This window comes from Molossus molossus, unplaced genomic scaffold (genome assembly GCF_014108415.1).
Source record: "Molossus molossus isolate mMolMol1 unplaced genomic scaffold, mMolMol1.p scaffold_m16_p_10, whole genome shotgun sequence".
Classification (NCBI taxonomy): domain Eukaryota; kingdom Metazoa; phylum Chordata; class Mammalia; order Chiroptera; family Molossidae; genus Molossus; species Molossus molossus.
In genome coordinates this window covers 28,413,898-28,440,068 of record NW_023425345.1, presented here as the reverse complement: position 1 = coordinate 28,440,068, position 26,171 = coordinate 28,413,898, and the positions used below count along the sequence as shown (strand labels likewise).

At 36.9% G+C, this 26,171-nt stretch overlaps 1 protein-coding gene across 1 annotated transcript in view; it reads left to right on the top strand.

Moving 5' to 3' along the window:
- Positions 1-26,171, top strand: part of SLC15A5 (solute carrier family 15 member 5) — a 79,144-nt gene that overhangs the window by 3,259 nt on the left and 49,714 nt on the right. The window contains exons 2-4 of the mRNA XM_036250723.1: positions 1,508-1,727; positions 15,534-15,703; positions 24,699-24,919. Coding sequence (XP_036106616.1) covers positions 1,508-1,727; positions 15,534-15,703; positions 24,699-24,919 — 611 coding nt within the window. The remainder of the gene's footprint in view (positions 1-1,507; positions 1,728-15,533; positions 15,704-24,698; positions 24,920-26,171) is intronic.

The window sequence follows — 26,171 nt, the reverse complement described above, 5'->3', positions numbered from 1 at the left end:
TTACATCAATTTTGTAGCAGCTAGAAATAAAGTTGTGATCTAATAAAATCACTATGGTATGACATGTTCTCAAAAGATGGAAGTCCCTTTCTCACACAAAAGTACAACTAAAACTTCTTTGTATTTAAATAAATAGTTGCTGCAAGAAGTAATTCCTCTGCCCGTCCTCTTTCGCTAACCTTTGCCTGGCCCGGCCTCACTTCCCCTTCCAGAGATGCGCACTGAGGGGCAGAGCGAGGGCAGAGGATTTCATGTCTGGCTAACCTTAATAGGAAGTATTTCAAACTCAATAGTTAAAAGGGCCTGCCCTCATGATAAATCAATGTTACCAAATACGACTGTGGGCGTGTATTCCTCACATGGTGAGAGCCACAGAATCCTTAGAACCGTTTTCTGCCTTTAAGGAGCTGGTCGTCTAATTGAGAAACCTAACCATATGAAATGTATGCCAAAAATATGAATACTAAAATCATAAAATACTAAAATTAACATGCAGAAGCCTTTTTTTTTTTTTGCTAATCAAATTGATTTTTTTAAATACATGATTTGACTACTGGACAACAGGACTTCCAAGAAAAGGGAGACTACACCTGAGTTTACTTGGTAGCCTTGACTGAGTCACTTCACCTCATTGACCCTTTCCTTTTTTAATTCCTTTCCGCAAAATTGGAATGAAAAAAATCCATCCTCTGACAGCACAAAGTTTTTTGAAGAGGAAACGACATATTACATAGAAATGTTTTTGCAGGTTATAAGGAGATTATCAAAAGTATGGCGATGAATTGTGATTTCTATTAGACAAGGAACGTCTTCAAGTGCGCCCCTGTGAGGAAGGTTCAACCCTCCCTCGTCAGTGTCTCTCTGTCCTCCCCTTCTTCGGCTCCAGCGCGTCACCCAGCTCACACCCTGTGTCCAGCCTGCTCACCCCTGTGTGCAGCGAAGGAGGCGCCACCCACCGCATGAGAAATGAGAGAAAGAGGGCACTGAAAAGAGAAAGAGAAGTAGGAACGGAATAGAGAGGCTGTGTTCCTCTCTAACTACAGTAATGTTATTAAGACATTTTACTTAACCGGCTTCTCAGATGTCTGAGATCATGCTGTTTTTAATCACTCTATTGATTAAGAAAAAAATAGCCCTTGTTAGTAGTGGTTTTTCTGGGGATAAGAATACAGGCATCTTTCGTTCCTTACATGATATGTTTCTGAATTATTTTAATTTTGTTAAAATGGGCATGATTTGCTTATACGATCTTGGTGGGGGGGTGATAGTTCAAGCTTAAGGGGGAAAATGAAGACTCTAGATTAGTTAAAATACCTATTAAGAGAAATTTTCACATTTAGAAAAATCACGCTCTCTCCGGAATGGCAATGGTTAACATATTTTAATAAGACAATTACATCAGTATGCTACTTTGAGAGGAAAAACCTTATTTATGCTGTGATTTGGTGATTCACCCGGTTTATGACACATTTCTTCTCTGTCCACTCGCCCCCACCCCCGTCTACAGGCACTGCTTTGCTGTCGATGGTGGCTTTTCCTTTGGAAGATTTCTATATAGGTAGTCGCCATGTGATCAACAGCATACCAAAGAAGGTGCAGAGCAGGCTGTTTTACCTGGCACTGGTGGCCACCTGCCTGGGCACAGGAGGAGTAAGAGCCATCGTTTGTCCACTGGGTGCTCACAGCCTCCAGGAGCACGGATCACAGAAACAAACGTCGTTTAACTGGTAGGTAGCAGGGTTGGGAAAGAAACAGGTTTACGGCATTCCTCTCCCTCCTGGGATCTCTCTTTGTTTGGTCTCCGGCGCCATTCTGATGGTAGTGGTTCAGTCTTCATGGGCTGGGCTAGGGAATTCACAATGTGTGGACGCCTGTGACAGCGATTCAGTCACTGATGGCAGGAACATGGGTCAGGTGCAGAGCAACACGTCTTACCAGCTCCTCTGGAAACACACTGATAAACTTATCCTCCAAGTAAACAAGTGTGAAATGGCTTGACATATGGAAGAGAATGTGGCTTTGGAGCCAAGCAGGCCTGGAGGGAAGTCTCACCTCTATTTAATACAAACTGCCTGACCTTGGTCAAGTCATTTATTCTTTATAAGCTTCAGTGTAATCGTTTTTGCAGGGTTATAATAATACTTCTTCTTGGGCTTTATTAGAGGTACTAATGTGCATATTGCTGGCAGAGAAATTGGCACACAGTAGGTGATCAATAAGGGGAGCTATTATTATTAGTTATTACATTGAATTAGACTAATTTGGCAGGGATGATATATTCAGAGGGCAACGCAGAGGGAATATAAAAGGATAGAAACATTGCACAGTTCTTTAAAACATCAACCCATGCCTCTGTTTTGCATTCACTTCGTCCCCATCCTCTAAAGGAGTTTGTGCTCCCTGAAACCAAACCACCTCTCTGTGGATCTTTGTCTTTTCCAGTGAGCTCCTTATACAGTTTTATGTGGTCTTAAGAAACCAATTTTTATCATCAAATATAAATTTAAAAATTTGAAATTTTGATCTTACGGTAGAGCATTTCAACATTTAATAGAGAATTTTGTTGCTTTTATTGTTATTCATCAGTGGATGTCAAAACAGGTCTGAGATACATTAAGACTTTTGTTCGTACTTGTCTGTGAAACGGATTGCCAACATTTTTCTAAAATAGTCTGTCTTTCCAGTGTTAACAATGAATAATATTAGCAACAGATAAAGCAATGCACAGGGATCATCAGACAAAATGTTTTAAGAAAATTTATATTAAAATCATTAAATGAAAAAAATATGAGCTAGGTACATGTAGCTATCCAAGGCAGTTAGTTTCTCTCCCCAATTATATTAATATTACAAACCACTCAGGCCTATTTTGGATTAAGTCCAAATGTCAGAGAATAATGCAGTTTTACCAAAGGTAGAAGGAACTCTTCTTTATAGCAAATTCTGCCTCCTTGACCTGCCCAAAGGAGAAAAAAAAAAATCATTTTTTTAATTCTATTCGGAAGTTTTAATCCTTAATTAGCAACATCATTTTGATTAAATAAGACTCTGGAGGATTAAGAGTGGAGAGCAATCAGTTGTTCTGAAAGATAGCTCTGGAGAATTTATTGTACTATGGTCTTAGTCATTGAGTTGTGTTTAATCAAAGTGACATTTCTCACTGTTGATTACAAAGGAGACATTATATGAATGAAATATTTCCTTTGGGAAATGGAGGGGACTCCCAATGGGTTTGTGCTTTAGGACTTTGTAAAGGGGGGGGGGGGATGGGATAAAAATGAATTTCTGCAGCTGTGAGGAGCCAGACCAAATTTAGGATGAACACACTTCAATTTGATTACCTAATATTTCCTAATTTCATTAAAATCGCTAATAAAAAGAACCAGGCAGTATTTTTAAAACCTAAAGTTAAAGCACCTAGAAACGTGTAGGAAGAATCAGGGTGTTATTCGTTACTGTGGAAAAGGATTCTTTGAGTAATAAGCTCTTTAAAGCTGAATCTTGTTTCTGCTTTTTTAAAAAGAAAATTGCAGTTTAAACCCCAAACTACAGGATTATTTTGAGCAACAGCTGCTGGTTTCAGTTTATGGAAACGAACGTTAACTATTTCTGTACATACTGCAGGGTTTGGTGGCAAGACCGACAGGGACCCCACTGGGCAGCCAGACAGCTGCCTGGCTCTGTCACTTAGGAGTTTCATAGTTTCAGCAAGTTCCTTAACCACTCAGAGACTCGGGTCTCTCATGCACAAAATGAGAATACCTTGAAGGGCTATTGTACAGCTTACATGCAAAGTATCCTAGCACATTATAGGTATTCAAATCAGGACGGCTATTACTATTATTATTAAATGACAGATAAGTCACCAGCTAAAATCATCTAAATTCTGGAAAAGAGGGAAGCCATTGAAGAGGAGGCTATCTTTCAAAGGGGCAGCCCATTCACTTATCATCTATTTCTCCGATAAAAAAATGCCTTTAGAAATTATAAGCCTGGTTAATGTAACCAGTGTCGGTGGTATATTTAAAAAAACATACCACTTGATCTATAACCCCTTGAAGGCTGCTTCCAGCTCTGTTTTCAGCACAGATGTCAGATGTTCACAGTTACAGGACCTTTAATGAGTGTGTCATTGTATCTCCACCACCTAAAACTTCCTGGTGATCGTGTTAAATGGTGTAGATTAGAAGTTTCAGGCGTTGAAAGCACCACTTCCAAGTAGAGCTGCCAAATGCAGGTGAGTAAAACCACCCCAGCCAACATCACCATCTGGTACTGGATCTTCCTCCACTGTGCACCTCGCTGAAAGAATGACAGGAACCTCCATAAAATTGAGAGGCATAATAATCTGCCAACATCCTTGCTCCATTATCCAGAGCAGAACCTAGCTCTTCCAGCTAAAATCTGAGGTGTACAATTAACAGTCACCACACTGGAGATCATCTAGGTAAATACACCTGTGCAGAATCTGTTTGTAATTGGATTTATCGGTGTGACATAGGTTAATAAAAGTATATAGGTTTCAGGTGTATAATTACATAATCCATCACCTGTATATTGTATTGTATGTTCACATCTCAAATCAAGTTTCCTTCTATCACCATGTATCCCTCCTTTACCCTCTTCTACCTCCCCCCACCCCCTTGCCCTTTAGTAATCACCATACTACTGTCTGTCTATGAGGGTTTTCTTTTCTTTTCTTTTTTTTTTTTTGCTTCATCCCTTTACCTTTTCACCCAGCCCCACTCCCCTCTGACAGCTGTCTGTCTGTTCTCTCTGAGACTGGTTCTATTTTGTGTGGCAGAGTCTTTGCTGGAAGCAAAAAGAAGGTGGATAATTAAGTTTTCTGGTGACCATCATTTTAAATTCTCCCACAATTAACCTCAATCCTTGCCTCCACATTTCTCTACGTACTTCACCTGATCATTTACATTGCATCTGCACATCATAGTCTGTTGCTAACTAGTTACCAGAGTGAATTATACATGATTTAAAGGGCCAAATATAATATTGGTAAAGTTCTTGAAAAAGTCTAGAGACTTACTCTATTCCAGAAATTTTGAGCATCTAGTATTCAAATTGACCCTTCATGACATCTGTCTCATGTTAAAATGTTCTGATTTTAATGCTTACTCAAATGTAGTATCTCTTATCTTAGGGAAACACTAGGGGTAAAATTGTATTATCCCACAGCATTTTGCCAGAATATTTTAAAGTTCACTTGAGTGTTGTCTCAGAGCCTCACCCCAACCTCCTAAATGAGAATTTTCTAGAAGCATTGCTAAGAAATGCAGTTTTAGCAAGTGCTTCAGGATTTTGAAAACAGTTCCAGAGACATACGGAATGGGGGATTCCAAATGTAGTCTAGAGATGTCTTTGAAGAGAAATGGAACTACACATTGACTGAACACACCTAATGTGTGGCAGACTGGTCTGGAAATTTTGATGATTCATAGTAATTTTTTACATTTTGAAATCCACCTGATTCGGAAGTTCTACATAATCCTTGAAAAAAGAAACAAAATATGAATCTGCATATATTCTGCAATCATGAAGTTGTAATTTATAAGGTACATTTCAGCCAACAAAATTAAAGCAGTCCATGGAATAATCTTATATACTCATTAATACTCAAAATACCCTCTCAGTTGCATAATGAGGAAGAGCCTATAAATAGCTTTAAAGAAAATCACTAGACCTTCCAAAATTCTATGTGCATGGGCTCTAGCCAAGTTTAACAAATGTTTCTCACTCACCCTAATAGCAACAGGCACTTTCTTCTTTACCTCTGCCAAAATTGTTAGCTCTCGGGAAATACACTCAGAATTTCTCTCCAGCATGTAACTGTAGAAACCAAAGAATATGGAAGGGGGTGGGGAGACAAATTTCTTATATTTCTTTTTGCTCCTGCTGCCTCCTGCTTTGTCTTAAGCTCTGCTTGGTGGTTTTTAAGTTTGGTAGATGCATAAGTACAGACTTGGGTTCATCAGTAAACATGAGTTGGTTCAAAAGTCTTAAACTCAGAAAATGAGAAAATTATATATATATATATATATATATATATATATATATATATATATATATACAACTGTTCAAATTGGTATGGTGGCACACCTGTGTTGATTGCAGCATTATTTATAGTAGCCAAGAGCTGGAACAGCCCAAGTGTCCATCAGTAGATGAGTGGATATAAAAGCTGTGGTACATGTACACAATGGAATACCACTGGGCTGTTAAGAAAGAAAGAAAAAGAAATATTCCCTTTTGCAACAGCATGGATTGACTTGGAAATTACTATGCTAAGTGAAATAAGCCAGTCAGAGAAAGACAAATACAAATATGATCTCACGTATATGTGGAATCTAACGAACAAAATAAACTGATGAACAGAATAGAACCAGAGGCATGGATACATGGAACAGACTGACAGCTGTCAGAGAGGAGAGTGGTAGGGGGCTGGATCAAAGAAGATGATTGGATTAAGCGAAAAATCTTGTACGTAGAGCCCATGGACACAGACAACAGTGTGGTGTTAGCCAGTTGGAAAGGGGGGTGAGGGGATAAAGTGGAGGTGGGCAAAGGGGGAGAAAATGGGAACAGAAAGAGACTTTTGCATGGGGTGAGGAGGGCACAAAGTAGTCTGTAGAAGATGTTTTGTTGAGTTGTACACTTAAAACCTGTATGGTTTTGTGAACCAATGTCACTCCAATAAATTCAATTTAAAAAGTTTAAGAAAATAAAATAAAGCAACAGAGAAAGGGGATGGGAGCAAAGAGGGAGGCAGTGAGAATGAGAGGAAGAGAGTGGAACATGACCCCGCATTTCCGAAATAAAAGTATACCTCTTACTTTCATCTGACTGTGCATTCACCAAAATCACAGATCTTCCTGTATTCAACTGCCATTTCCTTAAAAACACTGTAGGAAAAAATTTACAGATAAAAAGTAAGAACTATAAAATTTCTATTTGCTCCCTCTTTCTCCCAATTCTTGGCTGCCAGAGTATTCTTCGAACTTTTTCAGTGCACCACTGGTATGCTAAAAGAAGCAACAACAGACAACAGCCATTCACCATGAAATCAACATTCAGGTGTTTCACTCTCTTCTGAACAGTTCAACTGTGTCCCTTTCTTTTTTTCTTTTTATCCTCACCCGAGAACTTTTTATATATATATTTTGTTCAGATAGAGTGGGAGGGGGAGAGAGAGAGAGAGAAGCATCGATGTGAAAGGGACACATCGAGTGGCTGCCACCCACACGACCCAACCAGGGCTGGGGACAAACTGCAACCGAGGTACGTGCCCTTAGAGGGAATTGAACCTGGGTCTCTCTGTACCGCAGGCTAACGCTCTAATTGCTGAACCAAATCAGCCAGAGCCAACTGTAGCCCTTTCAAAAGCTGTAAATCCCCTGATCAAGAATCTAAAATATTGTTCAATGCACAATAAAATATTCACTCTGAATTCTCAAAATTGTCCACTAATGCTATAGAGACCTAAAAGTTTGTTACTTTTCAGGTTAGGAAAGACCTGAAAATCATTTTAAATCATTTCTCCAAAAATCACTTTTAAATCATTTCTCCAAAAATCACTTACAATCAGTCTAAAGCATGTCAAAATTATTCCATCTAAGAAATGGCAGAATATTTGAGTGAGTTTTTAAATTAATAGTAAATAAATTCAGGTAAATATTTAAAATAAATAATCTCAAAAACATTGCTGACTTTTGCAGCAACAAGGTTTTTTTGTTTTTTTTTCTTCCCAATTCATATTTAATGATATTAAATCATGGAGACCAAAAAAAAATACCACTTATATATACTCCTAGTTATTTGCAGTTCCCAATCTGTATTTAAAAGTAGACTAAAGAAACATATTTTACTGCTGCATTCAATTTTCCTTAATCACCAGTATTTATTTTGCTTTAGTGCTTTGCTCTCTGACTTTCTGTGTGAAAGGCGCTTTATATATTCAATTTGCTAGTGAGCTATGAGATGAAAGGAGTCTTAATGGTGAGTTTGAAAACTGTGGATTTTTATTTCTTTTATTTTTTTACAATTGATATATATACAATTTCACCCTTAATTATCAATGGCTTGTCCTGTTCATGGATCAACAAAGATATATATAAAACATGCCTTGTACTAGGTAATTCTTTCAGAAAATTACACAATCAAATAGGTTGGGTAGCATTTGTTCAAATACATTTAGTACTTTATGTGAAATCACTTTCTATACAGAGATATTCAGCCTATAATTCTTCATTCGGTTTGTAACTACCTTTCACAAGATTTAAGTCTTGCAATAATTGTAATTTTCCTTGACCCTCTTTAGAGAATTCAGCTTACATCACCATGTGGTGTGCTGAAGAGTCACACAGTGTCCTCTTGGATTTTCTCAACAATACTTAACATAAAAAAAAAAAAAAAAGAATTTCCTAAAGATTGAAAGAAATGTAGCTGTGCTTTCAGCTCTAGCTTCTCTCAGCTGCTGCAGCCACGACTCAGATGTGCAGCTTGCAACAGCATAAATGGATGACCTGAGGCTGAGCCTGGGGACTCTATGCAGTTGTCCTAGAAAATTCTCACTTTGACTCTCACCTACATGGTGATAAGTTTCTATTAGTGAATTATAGTAAACCAGTTTCCTCAGCATGGCCGTGTTGAATATGCAATTACTTTCCTAGATCAATTATTAAAATTTTGGATTCTTTTAATGTTGTTGCTTGTTTGGTTGAAATTTTTATGAGATGCCATGTTATTCATCAATGAGTTATTTATTATACATTTATTGTGGAACTAGAACTGTGCTAGGTTCCATGGAGACATGGATGTAAAGAATGAGGTGCTACTTCCGGTCAAGATGGTGGCATAGGTAAACACGGTATCGCCTCCTTCCACAACCACATCAGAATTACAACTAAACTACAGAACAACCATCCTTCAGAACCACCTGAAATCAAGCTGAATGGAAGTTTCACAACTAGGAAATTAAAGAAGCAGCCACATGGAGACAGGTAGAAGGGGTGGAGGCGCAGATGGGCTGGTCCCACACCTACATGTGGCAGATAGAAATCAAGAGGGACACCTCAGCTGGGAAGGTCCTCTCTGAGGAGTGAGGGGTCCCTGTCCCATACCAGGCACCCAGCTTAGGGTTCCAGTGCCAGGAAGAGAAGTCCTCATCACTTCTGGCTGTAAAACCAGCAGGAACTGAGGCTGAGGCTTCAGGAGCCCCAGGCAGCTCCTCTTGAAGGGCCTGCGCATGGACTTACTCAGACTTGCTCCTGCTAAGCTCGGAGGGGAGGCAGCTTGAGGGGTGCCAGAGATATACAGAAAAAAACTGAGTTGTTTGGCCTCAGGATGAGGGCTGGAGAGGTAGCTTTCTTCTGGACAGACATGCTGGTGGAGGCTGATGTTCCTTTGATGAGCCTTTCCATGGGGCTGCAAATGGCCACCATATCTGGGACTCGAGCAAACTAGCTCATACTGTTTACCTGGCGCCGGTGATTCCCTGAGGCCTTGCTCCACTCATTTTTCGAGCCCACCCAAGCTGTTCCCAAAGGTTTTACCATAGGATTGGCCTATCTTGGATCCTGCTTCAGAGTTTCCTAAAACCTCTCAAACAAGCAGCATCTGGTCTCAGCAAGTCCCATACCTCTTGTTAAGTGGCCCCAGGCTCAGCACTAGAAGCAGCCAGCCTTGGTTCACAACTTGGCTTTTCCTAGGCACCTCCAAGCCCAGCACAAGAAGCAGCCATCAGAAGATCACTTTGTAGCTTAAGCTGGGTGGTCCCAGATAGAACACAAGCAGTGGCTGACCTTGCCCCAGAGCCAGCACACCTAGTGGACAGCTTCAGACCACATTGAAACACCACCACCCAACCACCTCCACAGCTGACACACTCAATAAGTGGACTCATTGGGTACCAGAGTTCTACTAAAGTAAATCTTGCTCTGTGTGGTGGGCCCCTACACAGCTGATCTTTCAGGGTAGTCAGAAGCCAGTGTTCAGTGGGCACAGCCAGTCCTTACAGCTGATCAGCCTGAGTAAATCCCTCCCATCGATGTGCCAACAGCAATCAAGACTCAATTACAACAGATGGGTGTACAGTTCACATTAGAGGTGCACCTCGAGGGCCCAGCTTGGGTTATCAGGGATGCTGTGCCATCAGATCCTACAGGATACCTACAACAATAGGCCACCCTATGAAGCCTAGGAGATATAGCAACTCTACCTAATACATAGGAACAATCACAGAGAAGCAGCCCAAATGAGGAGACAAAGAAACATGTCTCAAATAAAAGAAAAGAACAAAACCCCAGTAAAAGAATTAAACAAAATGGAGATAAGCAATCAATCAGATGCAGAGTTCAAAACACAGGTTATAAGGTTGCTTAAGGAACTTGGTGATACATTCAAGGACTTTAGTGAGACTTTCAAGGAACTTAAGGAGACCTCTAGGGAACTTAGTGAGAACATCAATAGCATAAAAAAGGACCAGCCAGGAATGAAGGATGCACTTACTGAAATAAAGAATAAAGCCAAGAAGCAAACCATCGATTTGGAATATATGAAAGCAAAAAAACACCCAATCAGAAGAGCAAAAGGAAAAACGTATCCAAAAAGATGAGGATAGTGTAAGGAGCCTCTGGGACAACTTCAAGAGTGCCAACATTCACATCATAGGGGTGCCAGAAGGAGAAGAGAGAGAGCAAGAAATTGAAAACCTATTTGAAACAATAATGACAGAAAACTTCCCTAACTTAGTGAAGGAAACAGACATATAAGTCAAGGAAGCACAGAGTTTCAAACAAGATGAACCCAAAGAAGACCACACTAAGACACATCATCATCAAAATGCCAAAGATTAAATACCAAAAAAGAGACTCTTAAAAGCAGCAAGAGAAAAGCAGTTCATGACCTACAAAGGAGCTCCCATAAGACTGTCAGATGATTTCTGAAAAGAAACTTTGCAGGCCAGAAAGGAGTGGCAAGAGATATTCAAGGTGATGAAAAGCAACAACCTACACTACTCTCTCCTGCAAAACTATCATTTAGAATTGATGAACATATCAAGAGTTTTTCAAACAAGAAAAAGCTAAAGGAGTTCATCATCACCAAACCAGTATTATATGAAATGTTGAAGGGTCTTCTTGAAGAAGAGGAAGAACAAAAATATGAACAATAAAATGGCAATTGTTGATACATATCTATCAACAATTAAATCTATAAACAAAATAAGCAGCATAACAGAAACAGATTCATAGATACAGAGAACTTTCTGGTGGTTGCCAGATGGGAGGTGGGTTGGGGGGATGGGCAAAAAAGATGAAGGAATTAAAAGTGCAAATTAGTTGTTAGACTGATGAACCTCAAAGGGAAGGGGGGACAGAGGGTGGGATGAGATAAACCAAAGAACTTATATGCATGTATGCATAACCAGTGGACACAAACAATAGTGTGGGGAAGGCTGGAGGGGGGCAGGATTGGAGAAGAGGGGGTCAATGGGGAAAAAAAGGTAGGGTACATCTGTAATACATTCAACAATAAAGATGAGCTTTAAAAAAAAAAAAGAATAAGGTACTGCTGTCTGAGAAATTGACCATCCACAAGTAAGAAAACAAAACTGACAGAAGTGAAAATTGGACAATGAATATTTGCTTCATAAGGTCAGAGAAAAGAAGAAGTAGAACATTCGAAAGAAAAATGAAGAAAAAGACATTTGATATGGGACTTTGACAATGAGACAGGGCAAGCCAAAGAACATGAAAGTCACAGGGATGGGAATGAGCGTGTCTGTTTATAGGATAGGAAGGAGACTAGCTTAATTGGACACATCTTTCCAAATAAATATCACATATCTATCTACTTCTCTCCCTTTTCTTTGCTATCACTATGGCCCAATTCATGCTTAGCTCTCATCCAGACAATTACAAAAGCTGTGACTGGTCCCCTTACCAAGCCCTATCTGCAATTCATAGAGATGACACAATAATATTTCTTTCCATTTAAAAATAGATCATTTCATCCCCCTGGTTAATTCCTTCAGATGGTTTCCCAATGCACTAGAAGTAAAGTCCAAACTTCCTACTATGAATTTCAAGGACCTAAAAGATCTAGAGCACAGTTAACTGCTTCATCTTCTTTTCTAAGGCTTTGTTCCTTGTCACTATGCTCTGGTTTCATGGCTCTTTTTGTTCCTGAAATTAAGATTGGAAAAAATGAACAGCAACTACATTTCCTTGGCACTATACAGCTACCGTCTGTGTTCTTCATCCAATCTTTACAAAAGTTCTGTGCAGAGGGTATAATCCCTATTTTAAAGATAAAGACAAAGTCCAGAGAGCCTCAGATCACAGATTATGTGATTGTAGAGTTGTAATTCAAACTCAAGTCTTCTGACAACCTTTCCAAAAGAAAGGACAATATTTATAATTAATGGTGTATAAAACATGTTAAGAGCCATTAGTGAAAGGTAATTCAAATGTTAAACCATGGTATCATAAAATCCATAGCCAGAAAGAAGTATTAAAATGACTGAGCCCAGCTAGCCTCTCTTTAGACATTGTACCAGATCAGGTGGCTTCTACTCCTGGCTCTGCAACAATACAGCTTGCTGTGAGGATTTGGATAAATCAGTTTCCAATGCTCAGATTTCCTCTCTGAAAAAGATGGACCTTGGATTAAGCAAATATTTCCTAGATACAACACTAAAGGCATGATCTGTAAGATAAAATAAAAAAAGATAATTGGACTCCATTAAAATTTAGGTTTGCCCTCTTCAAAGACACTGTTAAGAAAATAAAAAGACAAAATACAAGCTAGAAGAAAACATCTGTAAATCACATAATTGATAAAGGACATATCCAGGATATGTAAAGAACTCTTAAAACTCAATAATAATAATAAAACACAATTTTTTTCATGGACATGTGATTTAAATAGAAATTTTACCAAAGAATGTATACAACTGGTCAATAAGCACATGAAAAGATGCTCAATGTAACTAGTCATTAAGGAAATGCAAAATAAAGCCAGACATCTATTAAAATGAGTAAAATAAAGATTGACTATACCAAGTGTTGCCCAAGATATGGAGGTATTAGAACTCTTATATATATGTGGTGGTAATATAAATATGTTACATCTACTTGAAAACCATTTGGAAATTTTTTTAAATGTTAAATATGCATCTAACATATCTCCCTGCTATTCCACTCCTATGCTTTACCCAAGAGAAATGAAAGTGTATGTCTATTCAGAGACTGATACATGAATGTTCAAAACAGCATTATTTGTAATTAACCATAAGCTGGGAAAAGTGTCCATCAATAGATAAATGGATAAACAAAATGTGGTATATTTATATAAAGGAATACTCCTTGGGGATAAAAAGGAATCAACTACTGATAAACTCATCAGCATAGAATAATCTCAAAATAATTATGCTAAGTGCAAGAATCCAGATATAGAGTACATATTTGATCATTTCACTTACAAAGAAATCTATCAATTGAAAACTAATCTGTAATGACAGAAAAATGATCAGTAGGCCCTGGAGACAGGGAGGGGGTGGCAGTAGGGAGAGATTACAAAAGGAACATAGGAACTTCGGGGAGTGATAGATATGTTCAGTCTCTTAATGTGGTGATTATTTCATGGGTACATATATTTTCAAAACGTATCAAATTGTACACTTTAAACACATGCAGTTTACTGTATGTCAGTTAAATCAATAAAGCTTTTTAAAATAAAATAAGAAAAAAAACAATGGTAATAAAGACACAATGGTATTGGGATAAGGATAGATTAGTGGAACAGAATTGAGAATCAGAACAAAGAATCACATTTATGTGGTCAATTGATTTTCAGCAAAGATGCCAAAAAAACCAATGGGAAAAAGATCATATTTTCAATTACGTTGAAATAATTTTATATCATATAGAAAAAATTACCCATGTCACCCTACTGAAAAAATTAATTCAAAGTGTATCATTGACATTACATAAGATCTAAAACCATTGAACTGCTAAATAAAGAAAGAAAATATCTTATTGACAATACCTGCCTTACTTCAGCTGAATGCTATGGACGCCCCCCCCCCCACACACACACACACACTCACACACACCTCCCAGGCCCCATAGTCTCAGCAGAAAACAGAAATCTGATATTTTACACACACACACAAACACACACACCCTTGGGCAGAAGCAGACAAGGACATTATCGATTTCCCAGCCTGAGCGGTGTTAGTGAGGCTTAGAGAGGAGCTGGTTTTCCATCCCCTGCCCAGCAGAAACTGGCAGTGCTCCAATTTACCCTCCTGGGTGTGCCAGTTGGGCACAGCAGGAAGCCAAGCCTCCATCCTCAGCCAGCTAGTGGAATGAGCAGGGTAAGGAGTCTGGTCTTTAATTAATTAACAACTTAATTCTGCATCCTCATTTCCTCTCTCCTTCAATTAGGAGATGTACAGGAAATGCCATAGGATGACTCCTCGTGTGTCACAGTTCTTGACAGACCCATCCCCCTGAATCTGGGAATCTGACTTTACCCAATAAAATATGGCAAAGATGACGAGAGACCACCCTATGATTGTGTTATGTTATATGGCAAAGGTGAGGGGATTTTGCAATGTAATTAAGGTCTAGTCTATTACTTTTGAGGTAATCAAAGGGGAGATCATTCTGATATCCTGGGTGGGCCTGATTAACCCAGAGCATCCTATAAATTGTAGTGATGATGTAGGTGCTGTATAACTTAGGTCTGTTAGTGTTTGCACAACTAAAACATTTATCAAAACTCATAATACTTTATATTTAAATGGGTACATTTTATCATATTTAATTTTACCTCAACAGTATCTTTATGTTAATGTTAAGGATCCATCCTCTGCAATGGGATTCTAACAGCAGGATTTAGACCCAACGAAAGGTTGAGAGATAAAGATGATTTCCCCACAACTTGCAAATCAGACAACTGAGATAGATAGCTACTTATTTGTAATACTATTCACAAGAAGGAGACACTGAATGTTTTATCCAGCTGACACTCACTCCTTTGATTTAATGCATGGTCTGCTTATAACCTGAATATTCCTGAGTTTTCCTAGGAATAAAGAAGAAGAGTCAACTCTTTAACCATGTAACTTTCCAGGTTCATCGAGTGTAGTCAGTTGTCTATGGCTTCTTTAGCTCCACAGCACAGAATTGAGTAGTTGCTGTAGAAACCATATGACCTGCAGAGCCCAAGCTATTTATGCCAGCCACTTTACAGAAAGTATATGTCACCGTCTGTTTTAGATAAAAGAAAACACTCTTTCTACATCTCTTCTAAATAGAAATGAAACAAAGATAATGAAACTGATAAGACAGCTGATAAGTATAAACTTATTTGGAAATCTAATAATATTTGCAAAATGTAGTTGGGCTAACATGCCATTATTATATAGCTTACACTTATGTAAAAGCATTAAAATTAGCAATTTGTAGCTGAAGTAACTCAGTTTTTATTTTTTTTCTGTCTGTGTACCACAGGTTTTATTGGATCACGAACCTAAATGCAACTGTTGTCTTCCTGGGAATAGCTTACATTCAGCACTCCGGGGCGTGGGTCCTAGTTTTACTTATTCCTTCTATGTCTTCACTTATGGCTCTGATAACTCTTCATATGATGCATTATAACCTGATTTATCAGCCAGAAAAATGTAAGTAAATCACATTTTATATTAACTTTTTGCTTTTTATGGTTTTCTTGACATATCTTTTTCCTCCTTGATTCCCTATGGCTTTTCTTTCAACTCACAGAATTTGTAGATTCTGTAGGAACAACAGAGTCTGCAAGAATATCAATAACCTCAATCTCCTTTTAGTTTTCCCTTGTTAAAGTGGTTTTAATAATGGAATGTTTTAAACATAAACAAAAATAGGGGGGAAATCATATATGAACCCCATCTATCTATCTCTCAGCTTTAGCAATTACCAACTTATTTTTACTCATTTTTTCCCTCATCCCTCCCAGCAATTTTTAGGCAAAAACTAAATATTACAGCATTCAATTTGTGTATATAACATACATATTATATGTGTTACTTTTTTAAAAATAATCAAAATGTCATCTCACACGCACACAGAATTTCTTATCATCAAATACCTAATCACTGGAGATTGTTCCTATTTTTCAAATTTTTTCTTTTGTTTTATCCTTTATTCAAATCAAATTTAAATAAGGCTCATATAGTCCAAATAATAGACATATCTCTTCAGCCACATATATTTCCCTTTTGTCTCTGTCTTTTCAAAAAATGTGTTTAAGAAATCTGAACATTTAATACAGTATTTCCCATAGTCTGGATTTGGCTGATTACATCCAACAGGTTTTTCTCCTCCTTATTTTCCATAAATTGTTTGATAGACCTAGATACTTAGTCAGATTCAGATTTTTTTTTTTTGGGGGCAAAATTCCTTCATAGGTGGTGTTATGAACTCCAACCAAGATGCAGAATGTCTGATTATCTGTCTTTTCAGTATCAGCACCTATTGATGAGTTTTGCCCAAATCAACCACTCCACTGGGAGTTGCAAGGTGGTGATATTTTATATTTCTTCTGCTTTTATTAGCTGAAATAATGTCTCAATAACTATTTACTCACACAGAGGTACAGTTTATGTAAGAAAAAGAGATATCTATTTCTTTCTCTCTGTTTTTAGATTTTCAAATTCATGAGGTGAGCTTCAATATTTTCCAAAGGGAACCTATTAGTTGCCTTTAACAATAAAATCTATTATTACCTTGGCTGGTGTAGCTCAGTTTGTTGAGCACTGGACCATGCACAAGAGGCCAGTGGTTCAATTCCTAGTCAGAGCACATGCTCTGGTTTGATCCCTGGGGACATGCAGGAGGCAACTGAGCAATGTTTCTCTCTCACATCAATGTTTCTCTCTCTCCCTCTCCTTTCTACTCTCTCTAAAAGAAAAATGTCAATAAAACATTTTTTAAATCTATTATTGTTAATTCATAGACATAAAAAGTTTAATGTGTTTCAATCCACTACAATTATTGATGATCAAATTGTTCCATGTTTCGGCAGTGAGGTCCTCTTTATGTTGGTGCCTGAGTCCTTCAGACAGCCCTCTGTTGTCTTTGACTGCTTCTTGCTTCCTGGTGTAAGACAGCCTATGGTCATTTCCTTCCTTTAATCAACTCTTTCTAAAAAAAACAAAACAAAAAAAAACAGTGTTCCTTTTTGTATGTAATACTATTTAGATATTTAGAGACTACAACCTTGGCAATGGGGATGCTTATTGCTACTTAGTTTATCACAGTTTCTAGTTCTTTTCAGTGCAGAAAGCTAGAAATTGTTCTTTTCTTTCTTTCTAAGAGAATAACCATTTTGAATTACATGAATGCCCTAGTCAAAACCAGTGCTATGGGATTTTTACCCTACCTTGTCAAACTCAGATTTTTCTCTACTTCTTCTCATGCCCCAAATCCCGGTTCTCAATGACAGCATTATGTCTGCACATTTGTTTTATCTCAAAAGACACATTGAATGATTTTAGACTAACACTAACACCAGCAACATGATTGCTTGAAAAAAGTCTCAAGATTTTTCTTGCAATTTTTTTCATGTTATAACCCCCAAGAATATTCACTAAAATTATTATGATATTAAAGTCACTTTGTATAGTTCCTCTCCACCTGGCTAAACCATTGACTTTATATACAATTATGGTCATTTGTTCTATTTTTTAATACTTTGATGTATTTTTAAATTTTATTTCACATTATGTAAAATTTATGTCTACAACAAGGTATTTATATTTCTATAGTTTCTCCTATTCTTTTTTTGTGTCAATTTACATATTTTTTAAAGAATTATTTTTTTTTTTAATTAAAGAAAATACGAAAATTTGATATGTGTGTGTATGTATCTGAGTATATGTATTTTTTCCTCTTATTTAAGCAGTAGCATATTATTCACACTTTTTCTCACCTGCTTTTTTCATTTAATATAACCTAGGGGTTGTTTCATAGCTGTATATTCTCCATTCTTTTTTATAGCTGCGTAGTAGTCCATTGTGTGTTGAACCACTGATCATTTTACCAGTCTTATATTGATGCACATTTGGGTTGTTTCTCTACTTGTGCGTTTAAGTAGGTTCTAATGAATAACTTGATATATATTTCCCGTTTCATTTTCCCCTAGATATCTTTAGGATAGATTCCTGCACAAAGGATTGCTAAATCAAAAAGTAAATTATAGGTAACTGCTATATATTGGCAGATTCCCTTCTATAGTGATTGTACCATGCTGTATATTTTCACCAAAAATGTATGAGAATGCCTATTTCCCCATAGTCTCTCCAACACAATACACTGCCACTTCTCATTTTTGCCAATATGAGGGTGGAAAATGGTATTTCACTGAAGTATAATTGACATTTTTCTTATTAAGGAAAAAGTTAAACTTCTTTTCATTGCTGAAAAGTAATTTGAATGTTTTCAGTGAACTATTTAATCATATACCTAGTCCATTTTTTCTATGAGGTTGTGGACTTTTTCCTTCAATTTTCCGAAGATATTATATATTGAAGACATTATTTTTATATATTGAAGATATTAACCCTGAGAGTAGATGTAAATATTATTCCTCATTTGGCATATGTCTTTTAACCTTGCTTCTTCTGTTATCACCCATACACAAGACTTATTAACTTTGTTTGTTTGATTTATCCTTTGAGGGGCATGATGTTTATAATCAAATTTATCAGTCTTCTCCTTTATTCCTTCTAAAGGCTGAACTATGATGAAAAGTTTTCCTCACTCCCAGATGATAAAGGAATTTATTCATTCATTCATATTTTCTTTTGGTACTCACATTATTATTTTTTTTACTGCTACATCTCTGACCCATTTAGAAATTATATTAGAATAGATTTTAAGACTGAATTTGTCTTTTTTCCATATGACTATCAAATAATGAACTTGATTTACTAAAAGTCTATAATTTCTTCTCTAATTTGACATTTCACCTTCACTGTCATTTACATCTAGAGTTTCTCTTCCATTCCTTTGATCTATCTGTTTATCTATCTTATTTAACTATGGCCTTAATATTTGGTAGTGCTTTTACTACTACCACTGTGTCTACTACTTATCTATATAACTACCACTAATAACAATGCACTGAGTTATATTTTTAAAAAGTAAGTGCATTCACCATGTCTCTTCTTCACCATACCTCGAGTCAGGTAGGAAAGGCACCGAGTATCTTTCTATGGATTAGACTTTACAAACTTTGCTTCTGCTCCGGAAGCACCCTGAGCATATCTCTACCATTTCATCTACCATGTTACATTAAAATGACCTACTTATGAATACAGTTAGAAATCCCTGTGCCTTCTACATACTTGGAATATGGTAAATGCTCAACCAGTGATTATTATTGTTAAACTGAGTGTAGAAACTGAGACACAATTTATTTAATGACTTACCCAGGACCTCTCAAAAGTGACTAAAATGGAGCAAAACCCAGGCTTTATTTTTCTCTGGCTCATTTTATTACAACACATACTGAGGCAGTGAAGCATAGAAAACAGCAGCCACAGAAGCCTCCGCACCTGACTGTCAGAACTCTGTGGTCAGTGGATCAGCTCAGCAGTCTGAGCTACCTTCCTGGTAGTCTGTGAAATGGGTTCAACATGCACAAAAGTGTCTGAGAGGTCCTCCTTGTCAGCCTTAAAGAGCAAAAAAAAAAAAAAAAAAGAGGAAAATTTAGAGTATAAACTTTTATTCAAAGACCACTCTGACATTTTCTGGAGAATGTAATTATCAAATAATTCTGGTGTGTGTGTGTGTGTGTGTGTGTGTGTGTGTGTGCGCACACACATATGTACAGATATATAATTTTTAGATTTAATTTTTCTAAATAAATATTTAGTAGCCATCCATTTGCTCTCAATCTTCTATTTGAAAATAGATATATCTAAATAAAGAAATACAGTTCTTCAAGTTATACAGATCTATATAATTAACTGCCAGCTTATTGTGGTCCATATGTTACATTTTTTAACATGTGATAAGGTAAGTTTTCTATGGACATTTCACCAAAAAAAAATTATTGGCTACTAGTAAAATTGTAACAAAAAACAAATATTTTGAAGTTTTGATTTTGTTTTGTCTTGTTTCCAAGTTATAAGATCACCCAACTCTGATGAAGTACAACTCTGTCTTCCCTCTAGCAAGGTATATAATCTTTATTTTGGCTTCTACCTCTCTGATGACTAAATTGGAATTTCCTCAAAGCTGTAATTCAAAGCCATAGGTGACCTTAAAGAAATGATTTTTTATATGCTACCTTTTATTTTAAGGTAACTTTTCAAATGTGGACTATGCATTCCATTATGTTTAGCTGTCAAGCACAGCCTTCATTTGCATTTCTTCCCACTGCTATAATTTTGAGAACTGGCAGGTGACCAAAGAAGAAAGAAATGTGCATCCACCATCTAGAGTGCAATGTAGGCTTTTTTATTGTAATTAAGTAGCACAGATATTCGTGATTAGATCAAGGTCAGGGGAGCAGAACATCAGAGCCAAGGACTTAAAGGTATAAAGAATAGAAAAATTGCTTTCTAAAGTTTTTTAAAATAGTAATGGTGACAATCTTTAAGTTTTGCAATAAAACATTTTAAATAGCTCATCTGTTTTATTTTAAAATGTGCACGCCTGGTGTGCTTGCACATTTAAACTGGAGCTTGAAGTCTCAGTTGCATTTTCATTCCAGTTTTTTTTTCTCTCCAACTTCCCATTTCTTCTCCTGGTGCAGAAAAGCAATTTGAGAATTATAATGACAATGGGTTTTTTTTTAAAGGCTGACTCTACACGACACCCAAAATTATTTGTACTGAGGCATGAGTTTTCTATTAAGTCTAATGGATTAATCCAAGGAGGCAGTGTTATGTGTAGATGTAGATGTTTTCAACTCCTAACACTCGGTGACAACTCTATGGTTTGATAAGATAGGCAGGTGTCTGTACAGTTTCTTTGCTTGCCCTCTTAACCAGCTCATTGGTTCTCTTTCAGTACAGTTGGTAGATGTACATTTATTACTTCTCTATCCCTCTGCCTTACAATACACATTGTTCACTCTTCTTCCATCTCCTTGGCTAAGTTTTCTCCTCCTAATCAATGCAGAGCCCTAGGATTCATTCCAGGAACCTCGGCTCTTCTTTTTCCACCCCCTTTCCTCAAGCAACCTCTAGTCCCATAGTGTCAGTGCCAACAATCTCCCAAGCACTCAGTTTCATAGCAGCTTCTCATCTCACCTTAAAACTCACATATCTGACTTCCTATTCAACATTTTCACTTGGTTATCCAATAGTCTCAAACTTAACCTGACCAACACTCAACTCTTGATTCTTCTAACTTCTAACTGACTCCTTTCTTGTCTTTTCCATCTCAATGTAAGTCACCAACACCCAGTTGTTTAGGAGGATGCGGGATGTGGGAAGAGTAGCCATTCTCAATTTTCTCATTTCTTCAAACTCTCTACACATCGGAAATGTCCATTGATTGTTAAAAAACACATCCCATCCTGTTCACTTCTCTTCATTGCGACTGCTATGCCTGTCTTCCAGCTTCTCCTCTGTTTCCTAAAATCTATTATCCATACAGCTACCAGAGTAAATATTTAAAAATATATACATTATATGTTATCGTTAGTCTGCATGAAACATCTGAATGATCTCCAATAACACTGAAAATAAAATCCAAGCTTCTTACTTTAAACTAACGTCTGACCCCTGACCAACTCTTGGACCTCGTCTCCTCCCAGTCTTCTCACTAACCGAGCTACTGCCTCATTGACCTTCACTGTTCCTGCACTGCTCCCAGCTCATGACATGCCTGGCAGATGCTTCCTCCCCAAGGCTCTTTGCTTACTTTTAGTCTGTTCAATCCTCAGTTTAAATTTCAACTGTTAAAGTCTCCTCTACACCAAACCCCACAACGCGTCCCTCGCTTATCTATTTTATTTTTATCATTGAATTTGCCTAATATTCCCCAGAAAGAAAACTCAGGGATTTGTTGGTCTTGTTCACTGCTATGTTTTTAAGGCCTAGAGAAGTCTCTGACACACAGTAGATAATTAATAAATATGTTAAATGAATAAACAATTACATTCACATTTGTTTGGCATCAAGTATGAGCACTTGCAGAGCTGACTCAAGTTCTAGAACTCGTCCATGCTTAATCATTTCTTGTTCTTAACCATTTTGTTTTTGTTGTTTCATATCACCACATTAGATACAATTTTACTCGTTTAAATAAATTCACTCTTCAAAGTGTATATTCAGTGGAAGCCAGTGCTGCTCAAACCTGATCCATGGAGCAGAGCTGGTCAGTAAACTGTGGGTTACTGGTATGCAGACACTGAGAGAAAATGTGTAGAAGTGTTCAAGGGAAGTTGCATTTTATGTTGGTTGAATCTAATAATAAAAATATAAGGACTTATATTTTATATGTTCTTACTTCTTATTTTATTCTTTTGCTATTTTATTTTTATCTCATTTCACAAATGTATTGACCATGATAGTTAAGAACGTTATTTTTAAAAACTGATCTTTTAACACAGCCAGTTTAAGATGCACTAATCTAAGATATCTCTCTTTAGAAATAATATGATAGTGATATTTAAATGTTTAATAAAATTATAGGTATCAACTTATGATGCATAAGAGCAGGTCCAGATTATCTTACAATAAATAGTGATTTGTTTATACCAAAAAAATACTGACTTTAAAACAAATATTGAATAAAGTACTTCAATTTGAAATATAGGAAGAAAAAATTAAGAAAAATATCTTTGGAAATAGTCTCTCATCCTGCAAATGGTTGTAATTTAATAGCAAAGTATGTTTGAAAGCACAGAGTAAGTTGAATCAATGACAATAGTAATCCTACAATCTACACAGCACTGTTTCACAAGAGTTAAACAGAGAACAGGTTGATAAGAAATACAGACAACATCATAAGGAAATATCAGAAAGGTAAGCCTCCTAGCCCAGACCTGTTTAAGTAGGGTCTCTAGACTGTTCATCAGGACATTCTCAGTTCTCATTTTACTAAAACCTTAAGCAAACTAATTGAAATAGCCAGGAAATTCTCATAGTTGAGCAATTCTTTCTACAATAATAAAGAGATATACCTATTACTTTTTCCCTAAGAAATACAAACCTTGGCCACTCACAAGTGCTTCTGTCCCTTTGTCCTTTCCAGCTCCTGGGCCTTTTATTTATGTCTGGGAATAGTAACTAAGAAAAGACAATAGTGACTATAGATATGAACCCATCTCCTGTCAGCAATTACCAAACATACTTCCACTTGACCTCAACACACTTCACAGAGGCCACCAAAGAGCCACTGCTGTAATCATTCTTGGTCACTAACAATTTGGGCTGGATTTGATTCAGTGACTTAGAGGTAAAAGGCTCCATATTCAATTACCAGGCCCCCAGCTTCCTCAATTAATCAAAGACCGACAAAATAGGTCTATTACAACCCTTAAAAAAAAGACCAGGTCAGATCAATGTAATCACTCTCTAACCATAAAAAGAAATATTAATATTCTCTATTTAAATATAAAATTCTATGGCATTTAAATGAACTTGGTTAGAATGCATTCCATCTAGAATTTTATTATAGGAAACTTGAACATAATCAAAATGACAACCAAACTATTGAGTTTTTGTAGCAGCCTTCTTTGGAGAAACTCAGACGTTTTCACATTTACTTTACCATTTATCCTGAAACTATGATTTGGTGTCTATGTAATCTGTGGAAGGATTTATCTGGTCAAAGGAGTTCTATAAAAAGTTGTAACAATCATGATAGCACAACTGAACTGTTAACAGAACAGGGGTCTTCTATCTGTCATTGTATCAGGAAACCCTAATGGAGTCAAAGAAAAGGTGGAATCTGAATCATAAAAGAAGCAACAATGCTGCTGCAAATCATTAGCAGTAAGGACTGCAAACATCTAAAGCAATAAAATTCTCCTGACTCTAAAGCGACAGCCACAAAAACCCAGGGGAAACGACTGGAAAAGTCAAAAACCAACTAATCCAATCTGAACTTTTAGTGACACTATCAACACGTATAAAGCCATCTGAAGAGTTCAAAGTTTCACCTTATGTCTGAAATTCAAGGAGAAAGTCAAAGCAGAGAACACGTTTCCCTTCATCTCCATGTCTAAATAAGAAACCACCTTCTACATGACAAGAAAAGTGAAGATTATTTATATAACACTTTATACTTTAAAAACTTGGACCAGTTCTTTGTGTTAAGGCTGTTAAAAAAAGTTCAAGTTGTCTTATTCATTAATGAGTTCAAGTTAGAGACTTCTGAGAGATTCTAAAATTTTAACTTTGGTGTTTTTTCTCCTTTCTTTCCTTTTTAATATGTTCCCGTTGATCTTACCTTTTTCATGTCTTACATCAGCTGTCAAGCACCACCTTGGGCTGGTCACCAGAATGCCAGCAGCCTTGTCAGCACTTGTTCCTTTGAGTTCAACCCCGTGGGTGCCAAAGCCATCCCAGTCACTTTACTGTCCTTCATCTGCACCATTGTCATCTTTCTGATTGACATCTTGGAAACGAAAGAACAATTCCTTTACTAACACATACTATCTCCAATTATTTGCAGGTTGCTCCCTCCTGACAACCTTTGGGGTGTTTGTGAATGCACTGAAAACATGCTGTCTGCGCCACTGCCATCGCTGTAGAGATTTGACAAACTGGTTAGACCACGCCAAGGAAAAAAATGGTGGCTGCTACAGTGAGCTCCATGTGGAAGACTCAAAATATTTCTTCAGCCTTCTCCCTCTCTTTGCTTTTCAGCCTCTTTACAAATTGTGTATTATGCAGGTAAGGAAGGTAATTAGTACTCCCCCCAAGAACAATACAATAATTGCATGTTTGTTAACAAATAAACAGTTACTCTTATCCGAATAAGAGCTTCCCATACATTTCTTCGGACAGTTAAACTGTAAATGCTTCTCATCATTACAGACTCTAATTTCAAGAGCTAAGTGGGGTCAGGTAGAGGCATACCTGAGGAGAAGCTCCCTATGCTGTTTCTCCTGTGGAGCTATAAATGTCTGTTAGTAGGTGCAGACAATACTTCAGAGCCTGTAGTTATAAAGCATAAGAGCAGCAAACAAAAATGAGATCTATGAGCAATTATCCAAGCTCCCTTTAGCCAAAGGTTTTGCCTTCTTCCTCATTAAGCCTTTAAAAACTGCTGCTAACAAGTAGCTAAAGTGACTGATTTGAGTACCACCCCCACTATACTCTTAAGTATAAGTACTAATGAGCGAGTGATTCTCTCCCTACCCACTCTCAGTTCCTTGGTGAATCAGTTCCTGTGCTGTGGAGACATCAGAGGAAAAACACTAAGTCCAAAGTATCGTTTATAAATATATGAGATTTAAAATTTTTATGATGTAGTAATTCTCAAAGACTAACATACTATGAAAAAAATGTTATGATTTCTTAATATAGTCTCATGTATCAAATGATTACAAAAGTTTTTGAAGAAATTTGGGACTATCTTTGTTGCTGATGAGTGAGTTATATTGACATATCACAGGTAAACAGAGTTGAAAAGAAACTTAGAGATTAACTTAGTCAACTACTTCATTTGTTGAAGAGGAAACTAAGGCTCAGAAAAATCAAGTGATTTTGAAGGAGATCACTAGTTCACACAATTAATAGCAGTGAAAGGAAATGCAGAATATAGCTTGTGACTCAGGATAATGCTTGTTTCTCTAAACCCAGGGTCAGCAAATTACAGCCTGCAGGCCAAATCCAGCCCACTGCCTTTTTTGTTTGTCCTATAAAATATGAAGGCTTTTACATTTTTATATAGTTGAAAAAAATATATATATATTGTGTGGCACATGAAAATTACATGAAATTTAAAATTCAGTGTCCATAGTCAAGATCCATTAGAACACAGTTACTCTTGTTTGTTTGTTTGTCATAGTGTGTTCTACTTATGCATAAAAACAGCAGAATTGAGTAGCTGTAATAGAATCCATTTGTGAAAATATTTTCTATCTGATCCTTTACAGAAAATTTTGATGACCCTTGTTCTAAACAAGGCATGAAAGCTAGG